Source organism: Zeus faber, assembly GCF_960531495.2.
Source record: "Zeus faber genome assembly, chromosome: 16".
Classification (NCBI taxonomy): Eukaryota; Metazoa; Chordata; class Actinopteri; order Zeiformes; family Zeidae; genus Zeus; species Zeus faber.
The window spans coordinates 7,000,994-7,015,870 of record NC_137202.1 but is presented as its reverse complement, the minus strand read 5'-3'; the positions used below and the strand labels follow the sequence as shown (position 1 = coordinate 7,015,870).

Here is a 14,877-nt window from a genome sequence, read left to right as displayed (position 1 = left end):
ATGTCCACTTCAGCGTTTCAGCCTTGATGGGAAAATAGCCTGTCGTTAAATACATGTGATGGATGAACAACGGTCCGCCCTTCTGGTTTTTGGCCAACAAAATGATGCAGAACCAAATTTAAGAGCAAGAAACACATCAGGAACCCTTGAGATATTAACAAATTAGACAATATTCGATAACAATATCAAGTGGATATTTTTTTTCCATATAATTGCATGGAAATGGCCTAAAATTAGACAATTCTGCCATAACCATTGAAAAAGCCAGTGGACTTGTAGATGACATCCAAGGTGGAAGAAGCCTAAATTGTTGTGTACTGTGAAAGTAAATAGTTGTTATTACGCTTAAGTTATGCATAATTCATTAATCTGATAGGTATGTGTTTGGTGATGAGAAGCAATGTTTTTCCTGAGCGTCCAGCTGCTGATCAAATAGCAAGTGAGCTAATTGGCAATGCTGATTTCCAAAATTCATAACAAATCAGTTATAATAACACAATTTTGTGCGAGAGGGTTTTCTCTTTCACATTTTTAGATTTTTCCACATTTTAAATGATCTGAGAGGGTAACTTCATGAATATTCACCGCAAGCTGGCTTTTAGGCACCTTGTATGGACAGCGCGGCAAGGTTGTTCTTTTGGTACAGATAAGAATATTCCTGCAGCAAGTGTTTCAGAGCTCCCTGACGGGTTCCATAACTGAAAATGCCTGTTGCTCTCCACGTCTGTCTCTGGCAGAAATTGTGATGGGTGGTCCAAATAAGTTTCCATTTTCTGACCTATGGTTTCATCCGTGTAGATTCTTTATAATAATAATAATAATAATAATAATAATAATAAGAAGAAGAAGAAGAAGAAGAAGAATGAGAATAATAATAGTCAACAAAACACCACATAGCTCTAAAGCAGTTACATTTTGTTTATATTTTTTTGATAAGTGCCATCAGTAGAGAGGAAGGGAATCAATATTACTACTGTGTAAATAATTTCTCTAGAGGTCATACAAGCGTAACAATATGAAGAGTGTCTGTCTGCATCCCCCTCGGAACTAGGGTTAAAAATAAACTATGAATCCTAGAGCAAGGTTGTTTTGACCAAAATAGACTTTCATCTCCAATGAGTTATTGGCGATAACATCCAGAGAAACACTGAAATGTTCATATCCATCACCAGAGACCAAATCTGCCGAACCACAACATTGAAATAGCTGCAGCTTAAGGCCGCCTACATTAAAGCATGGCATGAACCTCGCAGGAGAAATAACCTTTGATATTTAAGGTTCCAAAGGAATTGTAAATGTAAATGCGAAATGTAAATTACTGTGCATGCAAACAAACTCACGAGAAAACCATCTTTTTGAGTTCATAAAAAATTGTATTTATTAAATGATCTTTTCTGTGGCAAAAAATACAATTCATGATTGTTAAGGGCATACCTACGCACAAAAAAAAATACATTAAAGACACTTATTACAACAACTGCCCAAAATCAACGGTGGACACTGTAAGTGGAATATAACTTAGAAATTCCTTTCATTTAGGTTTGAACATTTGAAAAAAAAAAAAAAAAAAGCTTCAGCAAAAAAATAAGAAACAATGAAGACTTTAGTTAGGACGGTCCCACTCTATGGGATAATTATGCAGAGTCAAAATCCACAAGAATCCAATGTGGCTTTAGGAAAATCCCATCAGAACTTCAACTGTGCAACGCTAATACAGAACCCCCAAGCCTGTTACCATTGAAGAGAGCCTAGTGAAGGAAAGGAGGCAATATGACTTTATGAACAATATGAACTTTACAAGTGCAGCTCTATCTGACAAGACGAGTACATTATCCTGCTGAGGATCACGCCACGTGATGCCAAAAAAACAAACAACAAAAACAAAAAACACACTACTCGAAAACTATTTTGCTAAGATTAAGAAAAAAAAATCCAAACTTCTGTATTTTGGAAATAGGTCCTTAACAAAACATGAAATAAAAAAAGTTTTTTTTCTAAGATTCTATGATAGGCCTGAGAGTGATTCAGTTTGTTACCCGTTTATTCCTGTGATGAGTGGCAGGGCTTAAGCCTATCCCACTTTACTTTGGGAGCGATGCAGGAGCACACCCTGCATGAGACGCAGGGCCACACATGCACATGAAAACTAAAGCTCTGGCAATTTAGAGTTTTTAATTACAGTAGCATTACATGCTTGCCTTTGGAAAGCGGGAGGAGACTAGACTACTGCATGCAAACACAGGGGGATCATGCCACCGCCGCACGGGCAGGACCTGGGAATCAAACCAAATATTCTAGCCCTGCAAAGCAACAATGCTAAGCGCTAAAAGCCGCCTTGCAACCCTACGCCTGAGATAATCACATGATTTATGATGCATATCTGAAGAGCTGTATAGAGGTGATATGAAGCTTTGCTTCCAGTAGGTGACACGGAAGTTTATTTGTCTTTCCCCAGTATGTCGATTTACTGTAGAGACTACCTGAATGTAGTTAGTAGGGAAGAAGGAATTTCTCCACTTGAAATATGAATAAATTATTGATGTAATTTGTCATTGTTTGCCATACAAGACATACAGAACAAATCACAGTGCTTATTAATAAGGAGCAAACTTCTGTCTGTCAGATTTGTTCATGCCACATTGCATTTTCGCTGTGTAAGGGGATAGACCATGTGTTAAGCCAGAGGCTGGATGGACAGCCAGGACAGGGAGAGTTTTCATGCCAAGCAGACTGGAAACAGGAACAGCATAGTGTGGGTTTTGGATGGTTGATAGGGTGGCGGGAGAGTGGACGTTAATGGTGGCGGGAGCTTGAGTGGTGGCGGCCAGGACAGCCATAGAGGTAGGTGTGGAGACAGTGGGAGACTGAGTGAAGCTCAAGTTGAGGTCAACTGGGGTCGCAGAGGAAGCAGCCTGCATGGTGTATTTAGCCATCTCTAAGCTGCAAACGGGACATACGAGGTGGCGTCACAGACGGGGGGGGGGGGTTCAGTGAAGGGGGTTAACACAGGGGTCGCATGGAAAAAGAAGAGGGGCAGAGAATGGGCAGGACAGCAGAGAAAAGAGGTGAGACAAAAAGGGGTGGGGGGAGAAAACCAAATGAATCAAAGAAGGAATGTTATGTGTTAAAAAAAAACACAGTGAAAATAAGGACTCCGACACTATCGAGAGAATGGAGCAGTGGTTTGGAAACAAAATCCAAGCCGAGCCTGACCTGCACCAGTCTATCCTAGTACAACAGCATGCTACTGGGCTGTCTTATCAATAGTTATGCGATGCGAATCCCATCTAAACATGGCTGACCTCTGTCATGTCTCACCTGGCATTGATGAGGTACTGGGCCACGCTGATACTGGCGGGAGAGCCTGTGATCGTGACTTGCCGCATGGCTGAGCCATCAGTGGCGCTGGCTATTTTGATGTGAGCTCCGGAGACCTGGCGAATCTCATTGATCTTACTGCCTTGTCGTCCAATTATGCAGCCAATAAACTGGACAGGGAGAGAGCAAATATGTTAATAACAGACAGCCGGCTCATGTGGCCAACTTATTTATGAATCTGATCGCAAAAACTGTTAATAGGCCGAGTAAAAGCAAAAAAGTCTGCTTTGAAAACACAATTTAGGATCGCCTCTATAAATATAGCGCATTAATAAATATTAGATCGGATGGGTAGAAATTGCAAATGCTTTCACTTTTTAATGCTGCATCAGCTCCCAGTAGCAGCACTCTGCAAGTCAATCCGTGTGTAATTATATAACGTATTTAAACCCGTTTTTCATACATTCACAGTTATCTATTTACTAATCTGTACAAATAATCCAGAGGATCTAGATATTTTATACCTCATTAAAGACTGATATAAAGACACATATAAAATATGAATATGCTCAGCACATTCATTAAACCTAAGCAGATCTTTAAACTTTAAAATGTACTATTATTACATCCATACTATAATAGATGTGGTCTTTAAATGATTAAGCAGGCATTTGCCAAATTAGCTGAGGCTGTATTCCCAACGCACGATTTTAAAGAATCATTGACGCTGAGCAAATTAATTTATTGTGTTGTTATGGAAAAATGATAGCCTGGTCATAGCCATTGTATAGTATTGACAGAGTGGGAAGCTACTGTTTAGTTTTAATGCAAACGTAAACTAATTGCTACTCACATCGTTGGGTATCGCCAGCTCTTGTGAGCTTGTGGGGGCAGATGCATCCAGTCCTGCAAAGTGGGACAGGGAAAAGGTAACATCTGCACGAGGACAATGGCTTTCAGCTATGTCGTAAAACAGTTTCTGCTTTTTCTGTTTTACGCGCAAAGATTATACACATAATTACATAAACATGTAAATTATACACGATTTTCCACTATTGGGATGTATTAAAAACTAGCTTTGTGTGTAATAGTTCAATGCATAATTAGTATTGTTAATATATTTCAGACTGCGGACACTGGTCCCAATTTAAGCAGCGGTCTGGCTCGAGTGGAAATTTTCTTGGAGTGAGTTTCCGGGTTCAGCGCATGAATACATGGGATGGTCAAGGTTTCGGGATGGTCTGTCACGCAAGATGTTAGAATTGAGGGAGAAATATTTAAAGAGGTCAAGGACGGGGGACGGGTGGGGGGACGGGGTTGGGGGCGTGAGAAATTAGGATGTTTTTGGAGAGGGACGTCCGGCAAGTGGGGTTGTCAGTTGGGGAGTCATGAGAAATAGGCGAGAAATGGGTCAATACTTACAGGAAGTAAATATTTGTTTCATTTTTCACATTTCCCTTTCAAAGAATTGTACTTTCTTTCTTCGTCTCTGCTCCGCTAGGTTATTTCGAACAATAAAGCCATCCCCTCGACTCAATAACAGCAGACGTGATTCTTGGGATGGACCATGCGATCATTCCATTTTCAGGATCGCTGATAATCATTTAGGATGTAATCCTTTAGGGTGGCCTAGCTTAAGGTTAGCAAATAAAATACAAAACCAAATTCATAAATAGCGCAGAGGCATCGAGTCTTTCATCCATCCTCCATCATTTTTCCAATTATGGAAAAAGAATATACCTCCTTACATTCATGAAAGCATCATTTACATAATAATTTAGGCCTGCAGGACAACGAGATTACCTTTGTGAGAATGACAATGTGGAGACAGAAATTGTCTTTGGAGAGAAAGGGGTGTTTCGATGGATGTGATTCAAGAAGGAGCATATATCTGTATATATACAGTAAATATAGATATATATATACACAGATATATTGGTGTATAGATAGATATCGATATATAGATAGAGAGAGAAAGAGAAGGAGAGATGGACTTCCCCAGGGAGCCTTGGGTACGTACCAGGGAAGGTAGGGTTGCTCTGCCCAAGGGAAGGGAGGGGGATATGCTGCATAGCCAACTGGTGAAGCTTGGTCAACTGCAGGGTAGGAAGGTAGTTAGAGCTAACCAATCAAACTGGATTATTTCAGAGGCGCCGACAACTACAAGACATGAGCCGATCTGAAGTTCACAAACAGATTCAGAGATTGCGTCGGCAAGGGGGGGTGGGGGTGGTACGGGGGGGGTGGTACATGGACGGACGGACGGACGTGTTTTCCTACAAAGGTTCTCGAGGAAGTAACGTGTAAAAGAGGAAAGTAGTGCAAGAGGTGGTCATTTGACCGGTAGGGTTTATTTTTTTGGTTATTTTTTTAAAAATCACCGCCGTTGCCCGATATTGAAGACAAAGCATGCGGCTACTGTTGGTTAATGTTAGTAATGTCAATAGATTGGGGGTTGATGATGTTTCGTCTCTGCTTAGTGGGGGACACAGAAGGCGCAGTGGTGGCTTTGGAGGGAATGGGCAGGAGCAGGTCATTTTGGTCAGGTGGTGCTCGGCCCCAACAAATACACTTACATCTTGATGTGGAAAGGCATACTGCCCGGGAATTGCAAAGGCCTGGAACACACAGAATCAGGGGTGGGGTTACGTCATTTAAATCGACATACGTTCAGGCTAGATCGTGATCCGTAGTTTTACACCATCTCGACATCTCGTTTTGATCCTTCTAGACAGCCCCTTTAACCCCCTTTTGACCCCTCAATGGAGTGAAACCCTAACTAGCGGGGGCATTAGCTCGCCGGTACACAGAGGTGTCCCTCTAGTGGTGAGAACATGATTATTGGGGTGGTCAGACTGAACATTTTTCTGCAAATGCAAAACAATCATGACGCTATAAATGATCGTGCCGTGTTTCGAATAACGTCCAGAGTGATTCAGGTGGTGAATATCCACGGCCACAGTGATGTCATGCTTTTGCAAAGTGCTCCCGTCATAGGGATACTCACCGGTGCAGAGTGCTGTGGCGGTAATAATGCATGGCTTCCCATTGACAAGGCCTTCGGACGATATGGAATAGTGGCTCCTTTTGGAGGGGACTGGGAACAAAATCAAGCAAACACCGAAATCGTGAGGAAAGAAGGTGATACTTATTGCGATAGCCAAAGAAAAAGATGCTCCAAGTTGTGATGTCATGCAATATATATGGTATAGGACCAAGTGTTTGCAGCGTCCTTCTCAAAGGAAGAAAGTTGATAAAAAAAAAATAACTCCGAATGACACCTTTTTCAAGTCTGGTCCTGTCATTCAGAAAAGGCAGTTTGTAAAATCCATCCAAGTTTTTCACATGAGCAGCAGTGAACATAGGCTGAGGCTGGAAATATATTGTGTATCTTTAATCACTGTAGCTTGGCACAACGGTGGAGCTTTGAAGAGGAGGCTTTTTTCGCTCCATGACAGCTCTTACCTCCAGCATGACGGAGCAGATGTGTCTCACACATTGAGTGATGGCCTGCGGAGTTCCTGAAATTGTGACGGCTCTCTCCGTGGAGTCTGGCAGCATGTCTCCTGCCACTTGCACCTGGGCGCCGGTAATCTTAAAAACGTCAGAGAACAAATAAACATGGCCCGAGTGTAAAAAAAAAAAAGAAAAAAAAAAACTGCTTGAAAAAATGGCTTAATTGAAATATCCCGTTTTTTTGCCGCCGCCGCCGCCCGCCCTTTAATTGCTTCTAGCCAATATACTAGTCAGGGAGGCAGCTGCCGGTTGACAAGTAGCAGGATCTCCGCGAGAGAAGCATGGTAAAATATTTCCCATTGAATGTGAAGAGTGAGTGTGCCGCTATCTTCACAGGCGTACTGCACATGATGAGAGCTACAATATGGATGAGCTGAAAGCCCCAACCAATGCCAGAAAACGAGGGAATTTGATCGGAATGTTTGGATAGCGGGGAAAGGGATCCTCTGTTGTGAGGTTCCTATTTGGGGAACGAGGGGGAGAGGGGACAACTTCTAAGATGACACAGAAGACTCTGGAACTAATAAAGAGAGAGAGGAGCCCTACCTCTCTGATCTCCTTGATCTTGGAGCCTCCTTTGCCAATCAGCGAGCCGCACTGGCTCCCTGGAAACACCAGACGAAGTGTCACAGGCGGCTTGCTTGTCACATTGCTGTTTGTCATTGCTGCAGTAATATCCTGGGGGGAGAGTTCAAAAACACAGGATTTTTCAGACTGTGGGAACTTTAGTTTACCAGTCTTTGTGAAATTCGACAAAAGGGCTTGTTCGGTGGCGCATGAAACGCGGGGCGGACGCCTCGTAATGCATACATCAACCCAATGAGGCTTTCTCCTTTTAGGTATGAACAATTTGATTTAGCGACAAGCGTTCCCGTTCCGACACCGACCTCCTCAAACCTCTCCGCGATCATCGAGAAAGCCCTGAAGATTCCCTCCGTGGGCCCTGTGATGGTAACGATTCTCTCCGGGGAGGAACCTTCGGATATGTTGATGCGCGCTCCGCTCTGGGAACACAAATTTGACTTTGAAGCGTTTGTCATTTTTTTTTTGTTTTGTTTGTTTGTGTTTATTTTTGTCTGAACCACACAGAGCCAAACTCACCTCCTCTCTCATCTTCTTTACTGTTTCCCCTTTCTAGAACGATGCAAAAAAACAAAGAGAAGAAATATATTATTTTGACAATAAATAAAGTGATAAAAATTGATAGATAACAAAAAAAAAACGTACCTTCCCAATTATACTCCCCACTTCCTGTGGACAGAGATGTTATAATAAAAACTGATTATATTGTCAGAGGCCTTTTTTTCCAAACAAGCTTTCCTAGTTGCAATGCATAATATTAATATGAAAGACTGATTTTATTGAAATAAATTGCTGCAACTTGGCCGTCTTATCAGTAGTCCCTAAATTTAAAAAAACCAAAACTATTTTATCGTGCACCAAAGACACAATAATACACAAATCTTGGATCTGACATTAGTTGACTTACTACAACATACTTCATCACACTCTTGGTTTCGGGCTCTACAATGTGATGGACAGCAGGCACTGATGATGAGTTTGGAGCATTTGAAAATAACATGTGACCCCTGTCCTGTTACCTTTCCATGCATGAGGAGCCTTAGCGTCAGAGTAACGTTGAGGCCGCCATCCGAAGACATTTCCTCCCTGTCCGACATTTTCAGTATTTCTCACGTTTCCAAAATTACCACCCTGCAAAAAAATAAAGAGAGAGAAAAATAAATAAAACGGACGGTTGCTCCGGAGTGAAGCTATGTAATATTAATATGGAAAATGCATTTTCTTGCATATCTCGGGCACATTTCACAAGGATGTATTGACTTCTCTGGGTATTTTCAAATCAGTGGGTGCCCTTGAGTTGGACCATACTGTATTAAAATCCAGGACAGCTCAAAAAGTTATCTGGTTGCTTCCGTCAGTACCGGCATAATTCGTTAGAAATCCACAGATTTTTGTCACAGCAAACTCTCTCTGATGACTATCCGTATTTGTCAGTGGTTTGGCTGGGACTTTTGTCCACAGAGGCGCCGAGCTGAGATCTTCACATGGCTGAACGAATACCACTGCGTGACTCCCTGTGACACATAAAGATACAAAGGGAGCCACTTGTTTTCTGCAGGGATGAGGATCAAGTGATGAATGTGTGACCGGCTATAAACACAGCGGCTCAATAAAACATCAGCCCCGAACAAATGTCCCACTGTTCGTATTAACAAATCATCGTAATTGCAGAATAATGAAGGTTGCCTCTGCCTCGGTATTGAGGCTAGCTGCTATTAAAACACTTGTGCGATCTTCCAAGGTCAGAGGTCGCATTGCCTATTACATTACTGTGATATCAGCAAGGGTCAAAACCATACATTTTTACATTATGTTTAAAGAAATAACTTATCATAATGCTGAACAACAGTCCTGCAATGTCAATACTGTGGGTCAATCTCATCTTCTTTTTGAGCGGAAACACTTGAAACCAGCCCAAATATGTATGCTCATAAAAGTGCATTATTCAAATGTCCCCCAAACCACAGCAAGAGGAGGGAACACTGCTCTTCATGGGTGAACGACTACGAGGTGCTACTCGTTAATCCTGATTTAAATCCAATCCCGCTGTTAGTTTTTTACGGCGTATGCGATCGGTGGCCTTTAACCCCTCTGAATACTTACACAAAACAATGAATAAAGAACTGTCTGCCGCCATTCCAGACCTAAAAAAAGACCAAAAAATGAGCATGACTGCGTCCCAAGCACGGCAAACAGGATTATGTTTGATCAAGTTACCAAGACAAGATTTTTGGAGAATGCCTTTATCTTCGACACACGAGTATCAAAGTGATAAAACGTGGCGCATGACAGTTAAACAGGGTTAAGGGGGAGGAATTTGAATCTTTTAAATTGACCCAGTATTGAGATAGCTTCAGTGGAGCAGAAACGCGTAAATGGGGCATTCGCGACCGTGTTCTTCGGGGACCGCGTTTGCCCCGTCGTACTGCGCGGTGCAGCTCGGTGCACGACAGGCCCTTGAAGTTATTCTCTCAATACTGGATCAATAATAAATACGCTGATGCCAATCACTCGGCTCGACAACCAGTGATCTAAAAATAGGACACAGGTTGAAAAATAGCCGAGTTTTCCTTTAAGTTTACAGCAAGTTGGCCCGTTGACTCGCTCCGTTAACGCAATACCACTGGCAGTGTGAGGGGTGCAGACAACATTGCCCCTTGCTTTAGATCTCGTCTTTTTTCTAAGTGTCGGTACCAAGTTTGAGCAAATGCATCCAATAAACAGCAAGATCACAGTCTAATCCTATAGCCCAGGATTTGTTTAGATAATACTAAGAACCCTTTGACCCATTTCTGTCACCTCTGGCACGTCACCGTTCACTCAAGACTCTGGAACAAAACAGTAGCACAAAAACATCACCCACAAAGGGGACATGATACATGGATGATGAAACTCATCTCTTTAATACATCGAACAGCCACAAAAACACAGCGGATAATAAATAGGCTATTAATCCATAGCTGGGAAACAACAACAAAAAACATTTCCTTTGGTTTCCTTCGGACAAGGGAATAATGAAGTGGACTTAAGACATTACTGTACGCTTGAAAATATACATCTTTTTGAGAAGAACACGAATATAATTGAATCCTAAATTACTATACAAATCCCCTGGGACAGCAACAAGATTACATCAGAATTGTTTTCCATGCATTTTCTAAGATGTCTGGATTTATAAATAAGGGAACTTACAGGAGGATTTGATTGTGTTCATGCTTTTCTTCAAAATAGATCTATATTTTCAAGCAAACACCATTGTCCATTAAAAGAGATTAAGGCTCTCGGCCACGGTGGTCTGAATGAAGTGATTGTATTCCAAACATGCTGGTCTGCACACTGGAGTTTCGATTTTTTTAAACCAAAATCTCTTTTGAACAGTGTTAAGAGTATAACACTATAACATTAGATACTAGGAAACAATATTACATGCAATAAAGACACAGAAATTCACCCGCACAAAACCATGTTTTCAACATAACTTATAAAAGGCAGTTATTGTGAAATACTTTATGATAAAGGGACACATTCTTCAGTTCTGATCGTAAGTTTTAAAATAGATATCGGTCAAAATCTTAGCTCCATATTGGCTAAACCTCATTGCTAGTCTTGAAGCATTACTGCCAATGGAAACATGGGCAGCTAAGAGTGTGATCCTTTAATTCCCGCTTGTGGCCGAGAGGCCTGTAAAGTGAGTAGAATGAAAAGCATTAAGAAGTACTGACCTTCTATTTGAGAAATGCTCGTTTCCTCTTCTTCGCCCCTAGTATATTCTGACTGAATGTGTCCTTTACTTGACAGTCTGCGTGAGATGTTTGCCCCCTTTTGTTGTCAACTATTGCACAGAGTGACCAGATGGCTCCCAATGCCCTCAGACCGGCTGGAGTGAGGCTGGCTTTGCTATTAGTCCCTCAGCTTAGCCCAAGATAAGCCTCTACGCAGGGCAAGTGAACCCGCATCACTCGCCTAATTCTCCCTGTTGGTGCCACGAAAGAGGCGTTCGGACCGGGCCAAAGTCTCCTCTCTGGCATACGCTACTATAAAAACGCAGAGGTGCTTCTTGGTAAAAAAAAAAAAATAAATAAAAAAAAAGTAGAAAAGAAGAAATAAAAACAGAGAGCAGCTTTGTTATCAGATATAGCACTGTGACTAACGACTCTGCATGACCGGACCACTGTGCTGATCATTCGATTTTCAAACAGCTTCCTGCTTGCACAAGGCCAGATCCCCTTAAAAACATTAATCCCCCTGTAGAAAACGGTTGCTTTGCAAAAGACAGCACTGACGTACACAACATCCGACTAATTGAGGAGTGGGGATGACAATGTGGTGCCTGAGGTGTTCAGTTATGTTAAGCACAATGTCTTCACGGGGTGCTCTGCCCCCTGCCTCTGCCCCTCCCCCATGCCAATCCCTTATGCCCCAGTAATGAGGCCATAGTGGATACAATACAGCCCTTCTGCACTGAAAAAAATGCATTCAGCTGAGCCTTCAAAATTGTGAAGGGAAATGAATCATCGAAGCATAAGTAGCATATTTAATTACTTTTCACTGCATTGCACGGAGACAATGACAGCCGCTGTGAGCCCAATGGCCACCGTTCTAACACACTGACCTCTCCTCATTTAAACCAGGGGGCCACAAAACCGCCTCTCAGCTATGTTCCATAGTGTCTGAATATTCATTATATTATTTTACACAGCTACTGCCGTTATAGTTATGTGCGTTGATACAAGTCAGTGTAGAATTTTTCAAAAAAAGCAACAATACAGGACAACTCGTGTACGATCTAAATGAAACGAGAACAAAGTAGTCATGGGCTGATTTATCACCCAAATTGTCTGACAAAAATTTCTGTGTAACACAGTAATGGTCACTAATGGTAAATAAAACAATGATTACACCGTATAACTAATTAAACTGTGGAGCAACTCGGCCTAATTACAATAATAAATTAATATTTTGCTGTTTCGGCGGTTATTTTTAATACAGATGTCTCAACTGTTTATTTATTAATTTATTGGTGTTACTGTTATTGTTATTATTAATTATGACATTATTAGTAGTAGTATTTTAACAACAAAAATCAATAATCATCTTCTTCTTTGTCTTTGGGCTGCTCCCGTTAGGGGTCACCACAGCGGATCATCTGCCTCCAATACCTTCTGTTCTGCGCATCTTCCTCCCTTACACCAACCGCCTGCATGTCCTCCCTCATAATAATTGAAATTATTATTATTATTACTGGTATTATTGTACTACTACTACTACTAATAACAACAATAATCAATAAAGCTGCAAGTAACAAGCTGAAGTGGGACCCCCTCCCAGAAGCCTGGACCTCCAGCGAGGCAGCGATGCATTGCTGGAGAAGTTGGACCAGAGAGCAAAAGGTGCAAGTGATTCTCATGTTTGAGAATGTGGCCGTTAGTCTATGAGAAAGGGATTGATGTATCCGTGTTTTACGTCCTCTATGACCTCTGGCTGTCACATGACTTGACCTGCGTGAACCATACTGCATGTAAATGATGTAAAAGAAGTTTGTTTCACATCGGACCGAGCGTTTCGGGGGTACGCCTACTCCCTACGTTTCTGTCTATGGCGGCCATTATGTTTATACTTTCGGAACTCTTTTGATACCTTTGAACAATGGAGGTCCAAATAATCCATGAAAGCTGGTTTGGATGAGTTCGGACAAATGGCCTAGATGGAGATGATGAGAGTTTGTTTTTCAATGGCAGAAAATATAATCAGGCAGAAGTAAATGGCTTCGGTGGCAAAGTTGTATATGGAGCGCCATTAGAGTCTATATTAAATAAATAAATAAATAAATACATAAATAAATAAATAATTATGCCTATTAAATAAATAAATGAGGCAATAAATATATAAATAAACGAAAATATAAATATATAATTGAGTAAATAAATAAATAAATCGTTTTCTATTTTATTTTAAAGGGGACATTTTTCAAAAGGCTATTTTTATTAATTTCAGGGAACTTATCTCATAATTCCACATTTCTTTATTCAAGGGGACTTTTATTTCATTATGCCACGTGTCTCTGCGTCTGAAGGCCCTGAAAACACCACTGGGTGTGTGGCAGACAGAACTGCCGCAGCCACATTTCACTTCCTTAGCTGCGAATGAATGGGGCGTGGTGATCGGGAGCTGCGAGCTGTTCCTCAGCTCCCGATACCTCCTTAGTTTGAGCCAGGGGCCGGGAGGGCGCGAGCCAGTCACCGTGGAGGGCCACCGCCCGCTTCCGCTTGACTTGTACACCACGTCCGACAGCTGTTCCAGCACAGTGCAAGGGCCAGCCCACTGGCCCGACAGCTTGGGGGAGAGGCCCTTCTTTCTCTCCGGACAGTAGACCCGGGGCCGTTTCGTGCTATATGCGGACTACGCGGTTGCATAGGGTGCCCGAAGCCACCAGGGGGCCTCCAAGCTGCCATTATTACCTTTTTTTCCACCACGCAGTCTGCGTTTGACGAGCTCACGCAAGCTCATTTTTAGGCTTCCAGTATTAGCGGAAACTGGACTTCCAGACAAAAATGTAGGTGTGGAGCATGCCGTGCTAGCTCGAGATCATAGCTCCAAAGTCTGCAATCTTTTTTGACGAAAGTAAATGGCCATGGCTATTTTCAAAAGGGTCCCATTACCTCTCACATCACGATATCTGAATGAAATTGGGCTCATTATAAGCACAGAAAAGTCTCACCTTTCCAGCCATGCCTGACATATGTCAGCTACATAAGGTATGTTCGCTTCAGGGTCCTAAACACATTGTTTTCTGCATGCAGTGAAAATATGTTATTTTTGCCCTTTTTTCTTTCCCTATTTCTGCATACAATGATACCTAAACAGTCATGGACTTGTAAAATTGGATATGGCGACAATGCTGAGACTCTTGTGAATCCAGAGAGCCCAATTGCATTCATGTGTGAAATTAAATGAAATGGTTTTTTTCTCAGTCATTTTCAAAAAATAGTGCTTGTTATCCGATTGTCAAAATTGTCGAAATCACACAAATCTCAAATTTTCAAAAGTTATTGATACTGCATCACAGCATTAAGTTTTCTAAAGTCTTTTGCAAGGTCATGAGGTCATGTGGTCTTTTGGGGGAATTTTTACCCTTTTCCCCCATTCTCGAGTGGTCAAAAATGGCTAGAGTGTACCAAAGCTGTGTAATTAATGGTATTAACCCACAACTTGCCCGTCATTAGGGATGAGTATAACATTCACAACCCCTTTACACTCAAAATATGAATTATTTTATGATGCGCAATTACAAATATAATGTTTATTACCTTTTAATTGCATCTCAAATGATTCCTTAGGGTCTCAGCTTTCAGATGGTGTAAGGCATTTGTATGTGGCGCCAACTGCTGACCCCTCCGCCCCCCAACTCCAACCCCTCCACCTCACCCGGAGCCCAAGAAAGGGGCTTGGGGTGGAGGTTCA

The 14,877-nt window shown here is 41.8% G+C and overlaps 1 protein-coding gene across 1 annotated transcript; it reads right to left on the bottom strand.

The window, feature by feature from the left end:
- Positions 1-2,594: 2,594 nt before the first annotated feature.
- LOC307242407 (poly(rC)-binding protein 3) lies at positions 2,595-11,201 on the bottom strand (the record flags this gene model as incomplete). The annotated part of the gene is made up of 13 exons (XM_080016865.1): positions 11,139-11,201; positions 8,436-8,547; positions 8,062-8,085; positions 7,936-7,968; positions 7,722-7,838; positions 7,381-7,512; positions 6,784-6,912; positions 6,326-6,415; positions 5,895-5,936; positions 5,339-5,414; positions 4,172-4,224; positions 3,319-3,488; positions 2,595-2,940 (listed from the first exon to the last, which is right to left on the bottom strand). The coding sequence occupies exons 2-13, from the start codon at positions 8,511-8,513 to the stop codon at positions 2,595-2,597; spliced, it is 1,290 nt and encodes a 429-aa protein (XP_079872991.1). The 5' UTR covers positions 8,514-8,547; positions 11,139-11,201.
- Positions 11,202-14,877: the final 3,676 nt, after the last annotated feature.